Genomic DNA, 20,505 nt, shown 5'->3' with positions numbered 1-20,505 from the left:
GGAATGTTTTCTTTTCTCTTGGGTACATACCTGGAGCAGACCTTCTGGATTGTACGGTAACTCTGTGTTTAATCTTTTGAGGAAATGCCAGGCTGTTGTGCAAAGCAGCAACACCACTGACCATTCCCACCAGCAAGGTGTGAGGTTTCCAACAACCTGCTGTTATCTGACTGTTCAATTGTAGCCTTCCTAGTGGGGGGAAGGGGTAGCTCGCTGTGGTTTTGATTTGCGTCTCCTCAGTGACTCATGAGGTTGAGCCTCTTATGCAGTTATTGGCCATTTGTAGTTCTTCTTTGGAGAAATGTCTGTTCAAATCCTTGGCCCCGTTTTTAATTGGGTTGTTTGTCTTTTTGTTGTTGAGTTGTAAGGGTTTTTTATATATCCTACGCGCAGATCCCTTATCGTATATACGATTTGCAAATATTTTCTCCCATTCTGTGAATTCTTTTTACCTCCTTGATGGTGTCCCTTGGACACAAAGGTTTTTAATTTTGATGGCATCCAGTTTATCCATTATATTGAAGAAACCGAGGTTGTGAATTTATTCTGTATTTTCTTACAAGAATTTTTTTCAGCTTTACTTTGCATGTTTAGGTTCACGATCCATGTTGAGTTAATTTTTGGTATAGGGTTTGAGGAAGGTATCCGGCTTCCTTCTTTTGCATGTGTATATCCAGTGTTTCCTGCACCGTTTGTTGAAAAGACTGTATTTTCTCCATTGTGTGGTGTTGGCCCTCTTGTCAAAACCCAACTGACTGAAATGTGAGGGTTTATTTCTGTTCCTTAATTCTGTCCCATTGATTTATATGTCTGTCTTCATGTACCATGCTGTCATTCATTCGTTCATTCATTCATTCATTCATTCATTTAAAGTAATCTCTACCCCCAACGTGGGGCTCTAACTCACCATCCCGAGATCAAGAGTTGTGTGCTCTACCGTCTGAGCCAGCCAGGTGTCCCCATGGCGTCTTGATTACTGGAACTTTCCCCTAAGTTTTGAAATTGAGAGGAGTGAGCCCTCAAGCTTTGCTTCTCTTTTTCAAGATTGTTTTGGCTATTTTGGGTCCGTTGACCTTCCATATGAATTTTAGGATCGGTTTGTCAATTTTTGCAAAGAAGATAGCTGGCATTTTGATAGAGATTATATTGAGTCTGTAGATGAATTTGGGGAATATTGCCATCTTAACAATGTTCAGTCTTCCAATCCATGATCATGGGGTGTCTTTTCATTATTTAGATTTTCTTTAATTTCTTTCAACAATTTTTGAAGTTTCTTAGAGTGTAAATTTTACGCTTCTTTGGTTACTCTTATTCCTAAGTATTTCTTTGATACTATAAATTGGTTTCTTAATTTTATTTTCATTGCTAATGTTTAGAAATATAATTTAGTTTTTATATGTTGATCTTATACCTTGCAACCTTGCTGAACTTGTTTATTAGTTCTGATAATTTTTTAGTGGAATCCTTAGGAATTTCTGTATATAAGATCATGTCATCTGCAAACAGAGATAGCTTTACTTCTTCCTTTCTAATCTGGTTGCCTTTTATTTCATCTTCTTCTCTATTGTCCTGCCTGGAACCTCCAGTACAGTGTTAAATAGAAGTTGTAAGAGTGGACATCCCTGTGTTATTCCTGATCTTAGGGGGAAGGCATTCAGTTATTCACCTTTAAGTATGATGTTAGGTAAAAATAAAGATGCCCTTTATCAGATTGAGGAAGTTCACTTCCGGGGAATTTGTTGAGTGTTTTTATCATGCTGGATTTTGTTAAATACCTTTTTCTGCATCTGTTGAGATTTTTGTGTGTTTTTTGTCCTTTATTCTATTTGTTACGGTGTATTACATTAATCAGTTTTCAGGAAGTTAAACCAACCTTGTACTCACCTGGTCGTGATGTATAATTCTTTTTATATGTTGTTGAATCCAGTTTGCTAGTATTTTGTTGAAGATTTTTATGTCTTTTTTTTTTTTAAGATTTTATTTATTTATTTGACAGAGATAGAGACAGCCAGCGAGAGAGGGAACACAAGCAGGGGGAGTGGGAGAGGAAGAAGCAGGCTCATAGCAGAGGAGCCTGATGTGGGGCTCGATCCCATAACGCCGGGATCACACCCTGAGATGAAGGCAGACGCTTAACCGCTGTGCCACCCAGGCGCCTCGAAGATTTTTATGTCTTATATTCATAAGACATAGCAGTCTTTAGTTTTCTCCTTTTTTTTTTTTTTTAAATGATGTCTTTGTCTGGGTTTGGTATCAGGGTAATGCTGGCTTCTTAGAACAAGTTGGGTGGTGTTCCCAGTGAAGACTTGGTATTAATTCTTCTTTAAACGTTTGGTAGAATTCACCAGTAAAGCCATCTGGGCCTGGGTCTTTATTTGTAAGATGTTTTTAAAATTACTCATTCAATCTCTTTATTTGTTTTAGTTATATTCAGATTTCCTATTTCTTCTTATTTTGGTAGTTTGTGTTTTTTTAGGAGTTGGTCCATTTCATCTGACTTTTCTTTTTGTTGGAGTAGGATTGTTTATAGCGTTCCCTTACAACTTTCTTTATTTCCGTAAGGTTTGTAGTATCGTTCTCTCTTACATTCTGATTTTAGTAATTTGAGTCTTCTCTCTGATTTTCTTGTTCAGTGAAGCTAAAGGTTTGTCAATTTTGTTGATCTTTTTAAAGAACCTACTTTTGGTTTTGTTGATTTTTCTCTGTTGTTTTTTTTTAATTTTCTGGGCCATTAATTTCTGCCCTAATCTTTATTTCCCTCCTTTCACTTGCTTTAGGGCTAATTTGCTTCTTTTTTTGCTATTGTGTTAAGGTGGAAGGTTAGGTTATTGGTTTGCAATCTTTCCTCTTTTTTATTTATTTATTTTTCTTTCTTCTTTTTTAATAGAGGCATTTACAACTATAAATTAACCTTTCAGTTCTACTTTTACCGCACCCCATACATTTTGATATGTTGTGTCTTCATCTTCATTCACCTCAAAGTATTTTCTATTGTCTTGATGATTTCTTTGACTCATTGGTTATTGAAGAGTATATTAATTTTTACATATTTATAATCTCTGTTATTGATTTCTTAGTTCATTATATTGTGGTTGGAAACATACTTTTTATGATTTCATTCCTTAAATTGATTGAGGCTTGTTTTATGGCTTAGAATATGGTCTATCCCAGACAATGTTCCATGTGCCATGTGCCCTTGAGAAGAATGTGTGTTCTGTTATGGTTCGGGAAATTGTGTACTTTTAATTTGCATAATCTTATAACTGAGGTGAGCATTGTGTTGTGTGTTGAAGAGCCATTTGGTTTGCTGTAAACTATCTGTGATTATTTTTCTTATTTTGTGGGAGTTTATTATATATAAGGGGAAAACCCTTTTCTCTCATAGGAGTTACAAATATTTTTCTTAGTTTGTTGTTTTCCTTTTGAATTTGTTTATGATATTTATTTTGCCATGCAGACATTTTAGATTTTTATGTAGATAGATTTATCATTTTAAGAATGATATTTAGGTTTTGCCCTGTGTTAAGAAATGTTTTTCCCATTTTGAGATTAGAAATTTTATTCTCTGCTCCCCTTTTTAAACTTTCTGGTTTTATTTTTGTGTGTTTTAAATCTGATCGATCTGGAATTTATAGGCATATGGAGTAGGTTTGAAACCCAACTTTGCTTCCTGATGGTGGGTCATTGATCTCAGCTCTATCTTAAAAATAATCTACCTTTTTTGCCACTTTTGTTATGTGTTAAATCCCTGTATGTTTGGGGCAATTTTTGGACCCTCTCTTCTTTTACATTGATTTGCCTGTTTTTGTGCTGATATGACACAGTTTTAATTATAGTAATTTTCACTACATGGTCAGGCTATTTCCGCATCATTACTCTTCTTTTTAGGATTTTCCTGGCTACTTGTATACATTTACTTTTACTTGTAACTTTAAAATTGATATACCTAGATTGAAAAAAATCTTGTTGGGGTTTTTATTGGGATCACATTCAGTTTTTAGATTAATTTAGGAAGAATTGATATTTTCATAATGCTAAGCTTTCTTTGATTTTCTTTTCTCTCTCTCTTTTTTTTTTTAAAGATTTTTTAAATTTATTTGACAGAGAGAGAGACAGCCAGCGAGAGAGGGAACACAAGCAGGGGGAGTGGGAGAGGAAGAAGCAGGCTCATAGTGGAGGAGCCTGATGTGGGGCTTGATCCCATAACGCCGGGATCATGCCCTGAGCCGAAGGCAGACGCTTAACCGCTGTGCCACCCAGGTGCCCCTGATTTTCTTTTCTCTTTTAAGAGATTTTGTTTATTATTTATTTGAGAGCAAGAGCACGGGCGTGAGTGGGGGGAGGGGCAGTGGGAGAAGGAGAGAGAGAATCCTCAAGCGCACTCTGTGCTGAGCACGGAGCCTGATGCGATGCTGGATCTCACGAGCCTGAAATCATGACCTCAGCTGAAATCAAGAGTCAGTTGCTTAACCGACGTGAGCCACTCAGGTGCTCCTGATTGTACTTTCTGATTGCTGTTGGTATATAGATACGTTGTTGATTTTGGGGTATTAACTTTTAATTTCCTTCCACTTGACTTAATTTGCTGTTTGTTTAATGGTTTTGCGGCAGATTCTCTTGGATTTCCCAGATCTGTGCTGATAACATCTGCAGATGATGATACCTGTCTTCTCTTTTCTAATTTCATTTTATTACTTCCATTTCTTATTCTTAGCTCATTGGATTGGCAAGGATCTCAGAGCAAGGTTAACTAGTGGGCATGTTTGTCTTTTCTGGACTCTTGCCCTGTGAAGTGTGAAGTGGCTTTTCCAGGCCTGGGCTCCTCGTGAACTCTACCAGACAGTCCCTCCACGGCCATGCACTGAGCTTGGCACAAGTAGGAATCTGGGAGGCCTTTGCCTCATTGTAAGAGCGATTACAAAAGAGCACGGATCTGGGGCGCGTGGGTGGCTCAGTCGGTTAAGCGTCCGACTCTTGATTTTGGCTCAGGTCATGATCTCAGGGTTGTGAGATCAAGCCCCATCTGGGGCTCTGTGCTCAGCGTGGAGTCTGCTTGTCCTTCTCACTCTGCTCCTCCTCTCGCTCATGCACTCTCTTTCTGTCTCTCAAATAAATACATAAATCCTTTAAAAAAAAAAAGAGCAAGGATCTAAAAAAGGTCTTCCACAGTAATGATGATGATAGCTAATATTTGTTGGGCACTTCCTATCTGCGAGGCCCTCTATAAGTATTACCTCATGTTTTCTTACAAGACTAGTTATGTGGGAACGATTATGCTGATTCCCATTTTTGATAAGGGGTAGACTGAGGTCCCCTTGGGGCTACATGACTAGGAAGTGGCAAGCCGGCATCTGAACCTGGCATTCTAGCTCCAGGTCTGTATTTTTGTGATGCTTCTGTTTCTCTGGAAGGTCCAGAGTTTCGGTGGGTGATGTCAGGGGTTGCCCTCTGACCCCTGCGTTGCCTCTGTGTCTGGGAGGCAGAGATCGTGGAGTGTGGTGGATGCACCAGGAGCCGTGGGGGCTGCACAGCGGGTGGTACACCAGAGGTGCTGCCCCTCTCCTAGACCTCGAGCATCCCAGCCCTGGTGCACTCACCTGCTGTGTGGCCTCAGGCAAGGTTTGGCTTCTCTGAACCCTGGTTCCATCTGTTAAATGGGCACATTTATAGTCCCTACTTCATTGTGCTGTCAGGACAGTGGAGTATCAACTGCATGAAAGTTCTTGGCTCTGTGCTCGGCATTCAAGGCCTTGACACGTAATGCCTGCCTCCTCTTGCATTGTTCCTCTGATAATGTTATTCTGTGCCTGGCCCTTGGCCTCTCTCGTTTGATTCTCAGATGTTAGGTTTATTATTATCCCCATTTTAAAGATAAGGATGCTGAGACACAAAGTGACTTGCCCAAGAAGATTTAGCTAGTAAATAGCGGAGGCGGGATTTGAACCCAGACCTGACTGGATTCCTCACTCTCAAATCCTAATCCCCTGGTCTCCCTCTGCCCCTAGAAGAAGTGGAGGCAACGCTCTTGAGAGTAGGGGAGGAAGGGGTGGGTGTGCTGTGACCGAACAGCAGTTTATTCCCGAGACTCTTCTGGAAGTTGTGAGCGTCTGTGTGCCTGGGGAGGGGGCATGGCCAGATCAGGAGGTGAGGGAGAGTGTGGGGCCCTCCAGCAGAGGGGCCGTGGGAGAGGGCAACAGCACCAACTGTGCAGGGCCGGGTGGACCCAGAGAGGGCTTTAGGCCTCATCCAGAGGGGAGTCGCGGGAAGCTCTTCAGTGTGTGTATTTTTTTTTTTTTAAGTCTCATTAAAAAACAATTCTTGACAGGGGCGCCTGGGTGGCGCAGTCGTTAAGCGTCTGCCTTTGGCTCAGGGCGTAATCCCAGCGTTCTGGGATCAAGCCCCGCATCAGGCTCCTCCGCTGGGAGCCTGCTTCTTCCTCTCCCACTCCCCCTGCTTGTGTTCCCTCTCTCGCTGGCTGTCTCTATCTCTGTCAAATAAATAAATAAAATCTTTAAAAAAAAAAAACAATTCTTGACAAAGTAATTTCTAAATGTCAAGTGATACAGCACCTAAAGTAAAAAAGGGATTTTCCTCTCTGTCCCACACCTTTTGGATGAAACATCATGAAGAATTTGGAATCCTTCCAGAACTTTCTCTGCACCTCGACTGCACATGCACGTGCTCTCGTGGACACACATACACACGCACTTGCCAGCTTCCTTTACGGAATCATTGTAGCTCACGCGTGCTTCGCGCCGGCACCGCACCGAGCCCATGGCAAGCGCTGGCGCCTTTACTGCTCTCGCTAACCCTGTGACTTAGGTAGCATTATTGTCCCCCTTTTCCAGTTGAGGCAACTGAGGTCCCGAGAGGCCCAGGGGACATTCTGCCCTGGCCGTTCTCTCTCTTGCCCACCCGCGGATCTTCTCAGGCCGTGCTGCACTCTCCATCCGTCCAGTTAGCTGTGCGGCTGTCCACGCCGTGCACAGACCATCATGGATTTATCCAGCCCCTCTCTCACGAACGCGTAGGCCATTTCCGGTTTTCCGTGGAGAGCGCTAAGCAGAGGAGGCCCCCGTGGTCCGTGGGGTTTACAGAGATGCCGCTGGCTGCAGGGGGGAGGGCGCCGCTGGGGGCCAGACTCCCGCGTCCAGGCCCTGGGAGACACGCGCCCGGCTGAGGGAAGGGACACAGGGTTGGGGGAGGGGTGCGTTTGAGGAAGATTTGGGGAGGTGGCCGAAGCAGCGCTGACACGGTGACACGTGACGCAGGGCTGGGGCTACAGCCTCGCGGGGAGATGCCAAGTCAGTCGGGGACCCCTGGGGCATGAAGGGCTGGGGCGGGGAAGTGTCGCTGGCCTGCTTCCTGGTGCCTCTCGTGCACAAGCCGTCCGTCTGGAGACTGCGGTCAGGAGCTTGAGGTTAGGGGCGGCTCCCCAAAGGAAAGGGGCCTCCTTCCTCTGGGAACCTCAGGCACCCCCAGCTTGGAGGCCTCACCACTTCCCCTGGGCCCCCCAAGGGTCTATCTGTACCTCAGAGTGTGCAAGTGGCGGAAGAGATGTGGGATTGGTTCCTCTCAAATGGGCAACTCATGGTGACTTGGCGTTTGGGCCCCAGAACCAAAAGGCCCGGAGACACGGTGCCGCCTCAGGAAAGGAGCCTGGGGTCTGGGCGGGTGGTCTCTGCTGCGGTGGCAGCAGCCCTGCAGGGACTCGACCCCACCCTAAATGGCCTGTCTCTCCTGGAGCGCACTCTGCTTTGTCGAGGCCGGAAACCTCTGGCTTTCTCTGGCAGAGGGGCCTGGGCTGCCTTACCTGCCCACGCCCATCCGCCGAGGGCATCTGGCTGTTCCACCTGAGAGACGTCCTGAGGGCAGGAGGTAGGGCCACAAGTTCTCCCAGCAGACCCCATGAGCAGGCCCGATTCCTGCCGGCCCAGTGTGGTTCCCCGTCCCCTCTCACCCTCGCTGTGGGACCTCACACAAGTTCCTCAACCTCCCTGTGCCTCAGTTTCCTCATCGGTGAAACAGGAACACTACTAGTATCTACCTTCTAGGTTATCGTGAGAATTTGATGAGTGAGTATTTGCAAACCTTGTCAGGGCCCTGAGGCTTCTTGAATAGCCAGGAATGATACTTGATACTTGATACAAGGAGGCATGGCGTTGTAGGAACAAAGCAGGATGCAAATCGTGTCTGTGCTCATTTAGTCTTTTATCTATTCTGCAGATATTTCCAGAGCCGTTGGTAGATGCCAGGCCTGTCCTGGCTCCTGGGGAGGCAGAGGTGGGTATGACCCAGTCCTGCCTTCAGAGAGCTTGGTCAAGGGCACTAGATGGATCCCTGCTTTGTTTACAGTCATACAAACCCAGGACGCCCAGCTGCTGGTCTTCCCGGGGCAGGGCCAGCAATGTGCCGCTCCATCCTGAGCGTGCTCCATGTGCCTTCCTCACTGATTCTCCCAGCAGCCCTGTGACATGGGCAGTGCTGTTCTCCCCGACTGACAGAGGAGGAAACTGAGGCACAGGGTCCCACGCTGGGGTGGTACGGCTGGGATTCAAACACCCTAATACTCTAGCTCTTAACCTCCACATGCCTGCCTCTCCACAAACACGTGTTACTTGTATAATCAGATTTAACCACAAAGACCAACAAAACAAACAGAACAGAAACCTCACAAACCGACAAACATTGCAACCGGAGAACAGGCCACCTTACCTGGATGTACTTTTTCTGAGTGCCCTGCTGGGAGTGGTCTTGGTCAATGTAAGAGGTTGGGACCAGGAGCTGTCTTTTTCCCCTCACCCCCTCCCAAGAGGGCACATGCATTTTCTAGGTGCTGGGAGGGTACTCGAGGTCCAGGCCTGGCTCTTCCTCTTTCTCTACAGCACACCAACCAATGACTCTTTCTCTTTCCTTGATTACCTCCAGTGACAGGGTGCTCACCCTTTATCATTTAGTTCATTCTAAAGAAAGTTCAGGCTCCTAGAAAGTTCTCCATTTAAAAAATTTTGAAAACTATACTTAAAAAATATTTTTTTATAGTTTTTATTTCCTCTGAAAGTCCCACCAACAAGTGTCCTGCTAGAGCATGTGTCCTCGGACACAAGGCCTGGCCAGTTCATCTCTGTGCCCCTCTGTGGACTGGCATAACACCTGCTGCACAGTTAGTGCTGGGAATGGAGCCATTGGGTAGGGGTGCAGTGGTTGGGGCCCAGCCTCCATCAAGCCTGGGGCTGCGGGTAACTGGGTCAGTAGGACCCACGGGACACCGACTGCGTGAGTGCTGATATGACCCCAGTGGATTGGATTGCCATAGAAATTAGTCTTCTTTGTCCCCAGGCCTGTTGGCCTGTCCCTCAGGAGGCCCTGGGGATCCCTTGGGGGTGTTGAGCAGGTCTCCTCAGGGCCTCCCCAGCCCCACATCCTCTGAGCTGGGTGGTCCCCAGGGAGCATGCACGCATGCCCACATGGTGCAGCCCGTCAGCCTGAGGCCCAGGGGGTGCAGGAAGTGGCTAAGCTTCCCGTAGGGAGGAGAGCTTGCAGAGCTGGGCTTGGTGCTCAGGGCCGTTAGTCTTGCCTAAGCCCTCAACCGGTCAGGAGCACTTTTTCCCATCCGTGGGTTCCCAGAGGAGATTCTGGACTGATTCCAGGGCTTCCAGCATTCCCTGGAAAATATTCCAAACCCACCTTGCCAGTATGTCCAGAACCACACAGCTGATGTGCTAGGATGACCTGCCATGTTCCCAGCAGGAACATACTTGCCTCGTTCACTTACCAGGGACCCTGATGACCCCATCATTTCCAGATGAAGAAATAGGGCACAGAGAGGTTAAGTCATTTGCCTGAGGTCGCATAGCCGATTAGGGGTAAAGGTGTGATCTGAGTTCGGGGAGTCTGTCTCCAGAGCCCGCCCTGCACCACCGTGTCATACCCTGCCTTGCTCATGCTCATAACATGCTTTGGGAGGGTTGAAGGAAGGGAAGGTCTGAGAAGCTCTTAGCATGGGAACTTTCGGGGTCAGAGCCTGATAAATGGTGACCCAAGAGTCAGAGCCATGGCGATTTCTCTTTCTAATCATATCCATACAACAGCCCTGAGAAGTCTGCTTTATCCTTGTTTTGCAGATGAAGACGTTGAGGCCCAAAGAGGGGAAGTGAGTTGCTTAGGGTCACATAGCGGGGCGAAGTGGAGCAGGGCCTCTAGTCCAAGACCCCTGACTCCACACCTGGTGTTCGTGCTGAGACCTCAGGCTGCTTCCCAGATCCTCTGGGACAGCCCCTGCCTTCCACCAGGTGAGGCGATGACCCATCAGGGCTGCCAAGATGAGGGATTAGGGAGGGGTGGCCATGATGGGTGGGAAGACCCTGGCCAGGCTCACTGGGAGCTGGGGCCAACCAGGATCTGTGGATTGGGAGGCAGGAGGCAAGAGGGGGTGGCAGGGTGGTGGGCATCACTGGTGAGTTTTTAATTTGCTTTTTTCTGAGCCGTGTGTTATCAAGGAGAGGTACAGAAGTCAGGGGGACTTAGACCAGAAAGGATTTGGTGAACATTTCCCAAGGAGGTGGCTTTTGAGCTGAGAACTGAAGGAAGCATGAGTTATTCTGGTGAAGTTGTCAGGGAACAGCATTCAGGCAGAGGGAATAGTATGGGCAAAGACCCTGTGGCTGGGGTGAGCTCCCAGACATCTCTTCTTCTTGCAGCCTCCTGCTGTATCCCTGCCTTGGTTGCAACTTTTAGCACCTTTCACCCTGGTGTGAGACCATTTCAGTCAATCATGTATTTGCTCAGCAAACCCTCAGTGAGCCCTCTCCTATGTGTTGGGTGCCTGGGATATAGACATGACTCAGATACTGTCCCTGCCCATGATGGACAGAAACTGACTCAGGGGGAGGTGGGGGAGGTTAGGGCTTCTGATTGTGAGTCATTTCTTCTGTGTTTGGCCCTGTACCAAGGAAGCCATTTATGGGTTCCATCATTATCCCTACTTTACAGAATAAGAAACTGAGGTTCTGAAAGTCTGACTTAACCCAAAGAGGCTAGTACCCTTCTTTGGGCCTCAGTGTCCTCATCTGTAGAATGGGTGGGGGAGTGGAGAGTGTCTGAAGGGCCCTGGCCCAGCAGTCCTTCACCCCAGGGTGCTTTCTCCTCTCCAGCCAGGACCATGGGCAGCAACAAGAGCAAGCCCAAGGATGCCAGCCAACGGCGCCGCAGCCTGGAGCCCGCTGAGAACACCCACGGTGGCGGCGGGGGTGCCTTCCCCACCTCACAGACACCCAGCAAGCCAGCCTCCGCTGATGGCCACCGAGGCCCTAGTACGGCCTTCCCCTCCGCAGCTGCCGAGCCCAAGCTGTTCGGGGGCTTCAACTCGTCAGACACAGTCACCTCCCCACAGAGGGCGGGGCCGCTGGCTGGTCAGTGGGCCTTGGGAGTGTGGGTGCCTGCAGGCCGGGCTTCCCCAGGCTGCTGCTTCTCTCGCTGAAAGGGAAGAGTCTGTGGGTTTCTTGGGTTTGGGGACTGTTGGGAGTTTCCTGGAGGCTGTGGGTGGGGAAGAGCTTTATAAACTGGAAAGTGCGGTGCACATCCATTGCCTTTGAGGGTGAATCCCAAGTGGTGCATAAAAGGGTCTAGAGAGATATGGGACTGTAGTGGGGAACAGAGGCCAGAGCGTCAGGGGGCTGTTTGCTCAGGGCAGCATGGGGACCGGGTCTGAGGCTTTGCTTTTTGCTCTGGTCCGCCCAGAGATGGGTCAGGTCAGGAGGCCTTGGGTGGCAGAGGGGCCAAGGGAGGTTAGGAAGGAGTTTTCGGTCCTCAGGGGCCCGGTCCAATGCCGTGATGCGCCCCTGCGCCCTCTGCTGGTGCTGCGGGGGTATGGCAGCCCCAGGCAAGGGAAGCTTAGTGAAAGATTCGGATGTGGTCCCAGAGCCACACAAAGAACCGCACACACAGTGAACAAGTCCTAAGATACCTATGCAGACGCTTAAACAAGCTGAGCTGGAGACACCATCAGAGATACTCATAGACACGCCATGTACATAGAGACCTGCTTAGGGACCCGTGGATGGGCACAGACCCACGACTATGCAGATGTATGCAAATACAAACACACATGCACCAATAACCTCATACTCCCAGATTAAGACACACACACGGGCAATCAGAAGCCCCTCAAAGACACACACAGGGTACAGACACAGGCTCGGCTAGCAGCACCGTCACAATACCCAGAGGCTCACGGATGCACACGCGTGCAGTGAGAACACACAGAGACACAGGGACACTCGTGGACGCCTTAGACACAGACACATCCCCAAGTGAGACAAACAGACCCACAAGCACATCCATTCATTCGTGGTGCCCCTTCTGTGCGCTGGGGACACGGCTGTATGCAGAGTATGGGGGAGAAAAACAGAGCAAGGCTTGAAAAATGTGTAGGGTGTTCGAAGGTGGGGCCGCTGGGAAGGAACACAAAGGGCAGGGAGGGGCCTTGGGGGTGTGGGCGGAAGGTTGTGGTTAAAATGGGGGACAGAGGGGCCTCTTTGAGGGAACAGGTCCTGGAGCCAACATCTCCCCAGATACATCGAGGCACCCAGTCATCACACAGAGAGAAACAGGACCACCCAACCAGGCGCAGAGGCCTTCATTCACTGGTTCATTCACCCACGGTTGCTTCTTGAGCACCTGCTATGTGCCGGGCTCTGGGAACAACACACAGATGCCTGTTACTGGGGGCTCCTGGGTCCGCGGGGAAGACAGGCACCTGCCCGAAGCTGACACGCAGGATCACAGCCCAGTGGGCACATTCACATGTGAAGAGATGTACGTGCCTCCCGAGCACCCTCACGGGACTGCCCAGACACACGCACACAGGCGGGCACGCTGCGGGCCCACCCCCTGCAAAGGCGACCTCGCCTCTGGGCTGGGCTGTGAAGGTGGCGGGAAACCCTCCCATCCACCCCTCTTTGGGACTGTGGCCCTAGCCATTCTGACACATCCCACCCCTCTCTGCAGGTGGAGTGACCACCTTTGTGGCCCTCTACGACTATGAGTCTCGGACAGAGACCGACCTGTCCTTCAAGAAAGGGGAGCGGCTCCAGATTGTCAACAACACGTGAGTGACCCCCTTTCCCATCTTCCCTTGGGACCCTGGCCTCTGGACCTGGTCTTGGGCCAGAGCCACTTCTGAGCGTCCCAGAGCGAGGGGCAGTGTGATGGGCAGCAGGCATGGCTAGTGCCAAGGCTGGCTGAGGTCCAGGGAACCGTCCTGGGCCTATGGGAGATGAGACAGGTGGTGGTGGTCAGAGCTCCCAGGGTAGGGATCCGGGCTCAGTAACTCAATAGAATACGGCATCCCAGACCTCACAGAGGGTCATATGGTCAGGGCAGGACCGAGCCTAGGACCCAGGACTGCAGAAAACAGGGCCTGAAGCTGGAGGCTGTGCCCGCAGAGGTGCCCTCTTTAGGGACCTGGGGTTGGAGGGCCTGGGCAGCTGGCTGAGCTCTAGCTGCAGGGGGTGGGGCCCAAATGGGAGCGGGTGGAGGACCCATACTGGGCACTCTGTGTGAGGGGGGTTATGACTGGGCATGGGGATGAGATGGTGGGATGGGGTGTGCACATGTGGGTCACCCCCAGAGACTTCAGCCTTGGGATGGGACATCCTAGGGCCAAGCTGGCTCTGGGGCCCCTGTGGGCAGGAGAGCAGGGGCAGGGGGGAATGAACTAGTGAGGGGTGGGTAGGGCTCTAGCCATGGGGTGGGGGTCCTTCCTCTCCTGTTTTCCTCTCCTTTCCCTGTCAGGAGTGTACCGGGGTGGGGTGCAATGCCTGTCATGGGGGGTGGGTGCAGGTTTTGGGCCATATGCCCTGGGGTGAGGGGTGGGGAGCGTCACAGTGGGCCAGGGGGTTACTCCTGCAGGCACTGCCAGCAGAGGGCGGGGCAGAGCTCAGCACCTGCTGCATTCCTGCCCTTGGCGGGGCCTGCTGTACCCCCTCACCTCAGTTGGACTCCCCCCAATTCCTGGCTCCTGCTTGCTCCCTCCAGCCCCCTCTCAGCTTCTCCCTCTCTCTGCTTCTCTCTCGCTGGCCCTTAGGAGGAAGGTGGATGTCAGGTGTGTACGTACTTCACAGGTGGCGGGCTGGGGTCGGGGGGCTTCTCTGGTTAAGGGGGGGGTGGGCTGCTGTCTGCATGTGCCCCCACTGCATGTCCCTGCCTGTGGATCCTGGCTTCCTTGGCTGCCCCCCTCCAGCTTCCCCAGCAGAGGCCCTACCCCCAACCAGTGTGACTAGGTCCTGACCTTAACCCTGGGCTGAGGTTGGGGAGGGCCCTACCATCCCCCTCCTCACTCACCATGTCATGCCTCCTCCCCACCCACCTTCCTGCTAACCCGCCCACTCTCCATCCTGACTGGTCAGCCTACGCTGAGTACCAGCTGCACGCAGGGTCCGGTGCTGGCCCAGTGAGGCCTGGGTGGGGAAGGGGCCTTCACCAAGCCAGCGTGGCGGGGGCCCAGCTCCAGTCCAGACCCAGTGGCAGGCAGAGGGCAGGGCCAGGGCCTGCTCGGGCATGTGGTCCGTGCTGTGTGCTCCCCTCTGGTGGGGACTGCAGGGACTGGAAGTTTCAAGCAAGTCCTCGAAGGAAGACTGTGGCCGGTGGAAGTGGTGGAAGGCGGTGCCTCTCAGAGGGGCAGCTTGCGGGAGGGTGCAGGGCTCGAGGTGCCGGGGTGTCCTCAGGGCTGTGGAAAGGCCAGAAGGTGCTGGGGATAGAGTAGAAGTGGTCCTTGGGTGTCCTCAAAGGCCTGGCGAAGGTTGGACATCACCAGCTCCAAGTGCGTCTTGCTCGTTCATGCCTCCCTGCCCTTGCGCATGCTGTGTGTTCCCTCTGCCTGAAACACCTTTCTCCCGTCTCTGCCTGGCAAACTCCTATTCATCCCTCACGATCCAGCTCAGGACGGCCTTCACTGTGAGGCAAAAGGGAAAAGAGGTGCCAGGTGCTGTGCCAGGCGTTTCTACCCATGTCCTTGTATTTACTCCTCGATGCGATCCTGCCAGGGCTCTGGTGACGGGGGAGGGGCTGTCTCCATTTTGCAAGTGAGGAACCTGAGGCTCAGAGATGTGAAGGCCCTTGACCAAGGTCACACAGCTAGCAGGTGGCAAAGCCGGGATGGGAACTCGGGCAGCAGCTCTCTCCCCATCTTTCCGCCCCCTCCGTGTCAGAGTCCTGGGGCCCCTCAGTGCCCTGGTGGTTCCAGCGGTTTGCATCTGCCTCCCCCACACCTGGAGCTCCAGAAGGGCTGCTCTCGGGGCTGCCACCTTCGTGGGTCCCCGTATCACCTGTTAATCAGCACGGCGGGGGCTGCCTCCCAGCAAGATGAACGACTAGTAATCGGCCCCCGTTTCCTGTGCTCCACGTGCCAGCCTGGTCTCGTGGGGGCGCCCTATTTATATGGCACCAGAGCCCTGGGAGGGGGAACTCTGATTTGCTTTAGTTTGCACAGGAGGAAACTGAGGCCCCGGGAGGTGAGGTGACTTGTTCAAGGTCATACAGCTGGTGGTGGCAGAGCTGGGAGGGGTGGGCAGGCCCTCCTACCCACGGCCCTTGCAGGAGGGGCTCCACAGGGGCCCTGACGAGCCAGGGGGAGGGAAGGGCCCCTGCAGGGGAGGCTGTTTCAGGGGAATCTCTACCAGTGGTGATGGGAAGGGCACCTCAGGCCGGGCCACTGTGTGAGCAAACACCATATGGTGGGAGGGAAGGCTCTGGAAACTTTGGTTCTGCCCCTTTCACCTAGAGCCGGAGGGCTGTCCTCCCCTGTCCCCTGTCCTTTGTCCGGCCCCTCCTCTCCCCTCTTCCCGCTTTCCAAGTAGGGCTGAGGGTGTCGGGCCAGGACTGGGGCTGCAAGTGGTCGAGCCCTGTCCATGGGAAGCCCTTGGATAGCAGTGAGGCGCCATGACTGGAGAGGGGACCGGGAGCCCTTCCTCCATCACAATGCTCCGCCACCCCTTTGCCTGAGAAGTGAGGTGGTGATGGAGTTGGGGCACCAGAGGAAGGGGAGGGGTGGGGGGCTGGGGGCACTTAGTGACAGATGGGCCACCCAAATTTGAGGTGTTCAGGCCTCATAGCCACCCAGGGACTGCCCTTCATGTCCTTCTCCCGTTACTGCTCAGGGCCCATGATTTATCCCTCCCGCCCCCACCGCCAGCCCCAGCCCGGTCTGAGTGAGGGACTTTCTGAGGCCGGCTGGTGGCTGGGCTGGGTGTCAGGGACATGGAGAGCTTAAGGACTAGCCCATCTGTCGATAGGGTTTGGCCAGGGCTCACTGGGTCTGGGTCCTCACAGTAGCTGGCCTGAGACCCTGCTCCCTGAATCTTCATGCCAAACGGCCCTGGGTCCCAGAATCCCGTGTGCTGTGTGGCCTGGGTCTGAGGAGGTCCACTGGGGTCTGAGGTCCGACTGTCCCAAGCCCCTAGCCCTGGTGTCTGAGTCTCTAGGAGTCGTGGCCCTTCTGGGTCTGACTCTGGGTTGTTCCCCAAACTGCCCTTTCCTCCCACACAGATTCCAGCAACTTCTTCGGGGGAGCCATCTGGCAGGCACTGATGTCTCCCCCCTCGTTCTGGGCACTTCAGTTCCACTTCCCGTCATGGGGCAAGGGATACCTTTTTACCCTCCTCACACAACCTGCCCTGGCCTCTGCCTGCTGTCCCCCCACTAACCATGTGCCCAGGCCTCAGGGAGCCCTAGCTTGCCTGAAATCCCCAAAGTGCTTATCTGACTGGTCCCAACAACCCAAGCGAGTTAAATATAAGTGCTCAAACTGGAGTAACTTCCCAGGTTCTCAAGCTGCCAAAACCCCGATCCACATGCCAGCCTGGCCGGCTGAAGGATTAGGGTCCAAAAAGAGGATCCTAGGCTCAGAGAGGTAAGGTCAGTTGTCTGAGGTCACACAGCTAGTGAACAGCAGTTGGGATGTAAAATTGTAGCTCGAGGACTCCCAGCCCAGTGCTTTTCCTCTGGCCACATGTGGGAGGGCGAGGGGTAGGGCAGGGAATGTGTGCAATTCGCTTCCTTCCTTCCCTTCTTCACGTCCATCTGATAAGGACCAGAGCCCCGGGGAAGGTGCTAGATGTGGTAAATCTGCTCAGCCTGATTACTTCCAAGTCTGGGCTTAGGTTGGTGTCCCCGCCTGACTGGACCCATCTGGGAAGCTGTGGGGCCCCTGGTGTGGGGCCCCTCATGTGGGACCGCCCCGCCCTTGGCAGCTACCCAGGGCAGATTAGAGCCTGCTAGACCACTGACTGACCTAGGAAGATGTGGCTTGACAGCTCCATTTCGCAGGTGGGCCTAGATGACCGTCACAGTAATTATCTTCATTGACCCTACGCCCAGCTTGCTGCTGACTGATTTATACACAATGCCTGCAAGGGAGATTCTGTGAATATTACTTCCTTTTTATAGACGAGGAAATTAAAACCCAGAGAAGGTAGGGTACTTGCCCAAAGTTACACAGCAAATCCTTACTGGAGACTGGGACTGAGCTGCTTTGGTTTTTATTTGTTTACTTATTTAATTAATTTTGCTGCTTTGGTTTTTAAAAACATGTTGGAGAGTGGGGAGGGGCGCCATAGAGACACAGATTTAATTGTTTTTCTTTTTAAGCCAAATCAAGATGCTAACAGCTCGTGCACATTGAGCCCCTACTATGTGCCAGGCCCTGTGCTGGTATTTTATATCCTTGGAGGGAGGCGTGAGTATCCCCATCCTACAGGTGAGGAAACGGAGGCAGGGCCAAGGTCACGTAGCCTGCAGGTGGTGAGTGGGATGGTGCCCAGGGTGGTCTGAGTCTTGCAGCTCCAGCTCTTAGACCCCTTTCACGCTCGGGCCAGGTCAGAGTTGGATCTTGGGTCCATTGTGAGATTGTGGTGTACCTCATCCCTGCCATGTGAACTAAATAAAACCCCAAACCTGGACTTGAAACCCCAGACTCATATATGGGCTGATGTCAGGGAGCTGGAAGATCTGCTGGCTGAAGTCTGGGTAATGTCAGCAGGGCTGAACACCGCCCCCCCCCCTTAATTCTGGGGCCCTGCTTGGCTGGCCTCTGGGCACATTGCTCCTTACCGGCCTTCTACTCTGAACGCGTGGCTGGAGGCTCCCCAGAGGCCGGCTAGTTTGCAGACTCTGGCTTTGTCAATCTGTCTCGTTTTGTAGCCTCTGACCTAGACCTTGGCCCAGTCTCCTGCCCCCAGCCCTGCTGCCTCCTCCTCTAGCTTCCCCTGGCTCTCCTGAGGGTCTCTGAGCCTCTGAGTGACCTGGGGAAGCTGCAGGGGTCCAGGGGGCCTGCTGTGTCTGGCTGTGGGCACTCGGGCCCTGGTTCTTACCCTTGCCCTGCCATTGATTTGCTGTGTGGCTTTTGGCAAATCACCGCCCTCTCTGTGGCTTATTTTCCCATTGGTGAAATGAAGGCTTTGACTGGAAGATCTCAATTGTTCCCTGTGACTTGAGTTCTTGCTTTGTAGTTTTCGGTAAGTCTTTGCCCAACTCTGTGCCCCAGTTTCCCTACAAAGAAAGTACTAGGTTACTCCAGCCTGGGTGCTTGTGACTTTGGGCTGTCCCTCTGAGCCACAGTTTCCTCATCTGGGGGCTGAGGCCTGCCTTCCTCACAGGGTGGCCTTGAGGATCACATGGGACAGACAGATGTGGACACCCCTGGGTATTTGCACAACAGGGAGATGGATGGTGGTCCTGGGCTTCCAAGGGCCTTCCCTGAGGGTTGGCCTTGCCGCCTTACTCCAGAGCCTTCCCTCTCCAGCAGAGACCCCCATGGAGCCTGTACCCCTGCCTGAGCGTGCGTGCAGCAATTGCACGGCTGAGCGTTCCTCACAGCCCCAGTCACGCTCCCTTTGCTGTCCAGAAGGTACTCTATACCCTCTGCTTCAGCCTTGACCCACCCCACTGAGCCCCCAGGTCTGGGTGCTCACCTGTACTCTGACCAGTCTTTGGAGAGCTCTCCCCGTCTGTTTTCTCCTTGCTTCAACTTCGCTATCTTCAGAATGGGCTGAAGAATATGTCAGAGGCAGGTCAGAAGAACCAGGAGCCAGGGATCCGGGTTCGAGTTCAGACTGTGCAACTGTGGGCAAGGGCCTCTTTCTCCGGGCCCTGGCAGTGAGGAAGGGGGAGCATACCCTGCGTGCTCTGTGTCTTCTCAGGGTCGTGGTCGTGGTGAGGTCCAAAGGCAGCCTTGGAGCGAGAAGCTCTGCAAGCTCTCAGGCCCCACTGCACCCTGTGGAGGAAGATTCCTTCTGATCTGGGAGTCAGGATCCTGGGCCTGGCTGTGTGACCTTGAGCAGAGGCCTTTGCTTCTCTGGCCTGTCTTCCCATCTGCACGGTGGGAATGGAAGGGTCTGAGCCCTATTTCCCAGGCAGCCTTTCGCATTGGCCTCCCCTCACTCCCCCTGGACCCGTCCCTGTCCCCTTTGGTTGCTTTGGATGTGAGGCCTCTGTGGCTGCCCCGCCTTGTCCCTGGTCCCCAGCACCGCCTGCTCTCCTGCTCTCTTCCTTGCTCTTTCTGCCTCTCTCTCTCACCACCCCCATCTCTGCCTCTTCTTTCCTGTTGGGCTCTCGCTTTCTCCTCTCTCCTCTGTGTCTCTGGACCCCCGCTCCAGCCAGACCTGGTTCACATTCAGATGGCTGCAAAGGTACTTTGCCCCCTCCCCGCTCCCACCCAGGCCCAGGGGACCCGACCGTGCGGGGAGCTCCTCTGCCCCTGTCCCCATCTCCTCCTCATGGGGCAGTTAGTGTAGAAGTGCCCTGGGCATTGGGACTCTGCCACCTCAGCCCCTCTGACATGACTCTGTGTGACTCTGGGCAAGTCCCAGCCCCCTTTGGCCTCAGTTTCCCCTGTAGATGGGTAGGCTGCAGAAGGAGGCCCGTAGTTTTCAGCTGAGGAGTCCCTTAGGGATGACCAGTGGTTTGTGACAAAGGCAAGCATTGCTCTAGTTGGCAGGGTTAGTGCCTGGATTGTCACCAAGCCTCCAGAGGGCTACCCCCTACCTCCACCCAGGTCTCACCCGCTTCCAAATCTCAGGGCTTGGGGAGGCTTTGAAGATCTGACTTGACATCTATCTTAGGTAGGAATCATCTCTCCTGTTACAACTTGCTTGCTTCCCAGAGACAGGGAGCTCCCTCCCTCCTTCCTGAGACAGCTCTTGGCATCTGGAGACGGCTTGGTCTATCTGAAGGGAAGCAGGTTACTTCCCATCCCAGGACTCTGCCCCTGTGAATTTAGGTCTCAGGCTGACCCAGGTCAGTCCTGCCACAGTCCTGGACAAAGTCCGTCTGAGTCAGCTTGGGCCAAGAGGCATCTGGGCTGGGGAGAGAAAGAATCCCAGGCCAGCTTGGCCTGGCAGCACGAGGACTCAAGCTGGCCCCACAGCTCCCAGCGCCTCACTTGGCCTTGGGGACCCCCAGCACAGCACCTGTGAAGATTGCAGCATCGGGGCCCACCACTGATGGCTC

General features: G+C 52.3%; 1 protein-coding gene across 4 annotated transcripts in view; it reads left to right on the top strand.

Annotated features, from left to right (window-relative positions):
* SRC (SRC proto-oncogene, non-receptor tyrosine kinase) overlaps positions 1 to 20,505 on the top strand; it is a 50,053-nt gene that overhangs the window by 18,766 nt on the left and 10,782 nt on the right. For 2 of the 4 annotated variants that reach the window (XM_045804584.2, XM_045804586.2), the window contains exons 3-5: positions 10,125 to 10,292; positions 11,154 to 11,411; positions 13,009 to 13,108. In XM_045804584.2, coding sequence (XP_045660540.1) covers positions 11,162 to 11,411; positions 13,009 to 13,108 — 350 coding nt within the window. In that variant the 5' untranslated portion in view covers positions 10,125 to 10,292; positions 11,154 to 11,161. The other 2 variants (XM_045804585.2, XM_087853595.1) reach the window with 2 other exon arrangements.

Source organism: Ursus americanus, chromosome 22 (genome assembly GCF_024610735.1).
Source record: "Ursus americanus isolate L20-20 chromosome 22, mUrsAme1.1.p, whole genome shotgun sequence".
NCBI classification, from domain to species: Eukaryota; Metazoa; Chordata; class Mammalia; order Carnivora; family Ursidae; genus Ursus; species Ursus americanus.
This window is presented reverse-complemented; position numbering and strand designations above follow the sequence as displayed.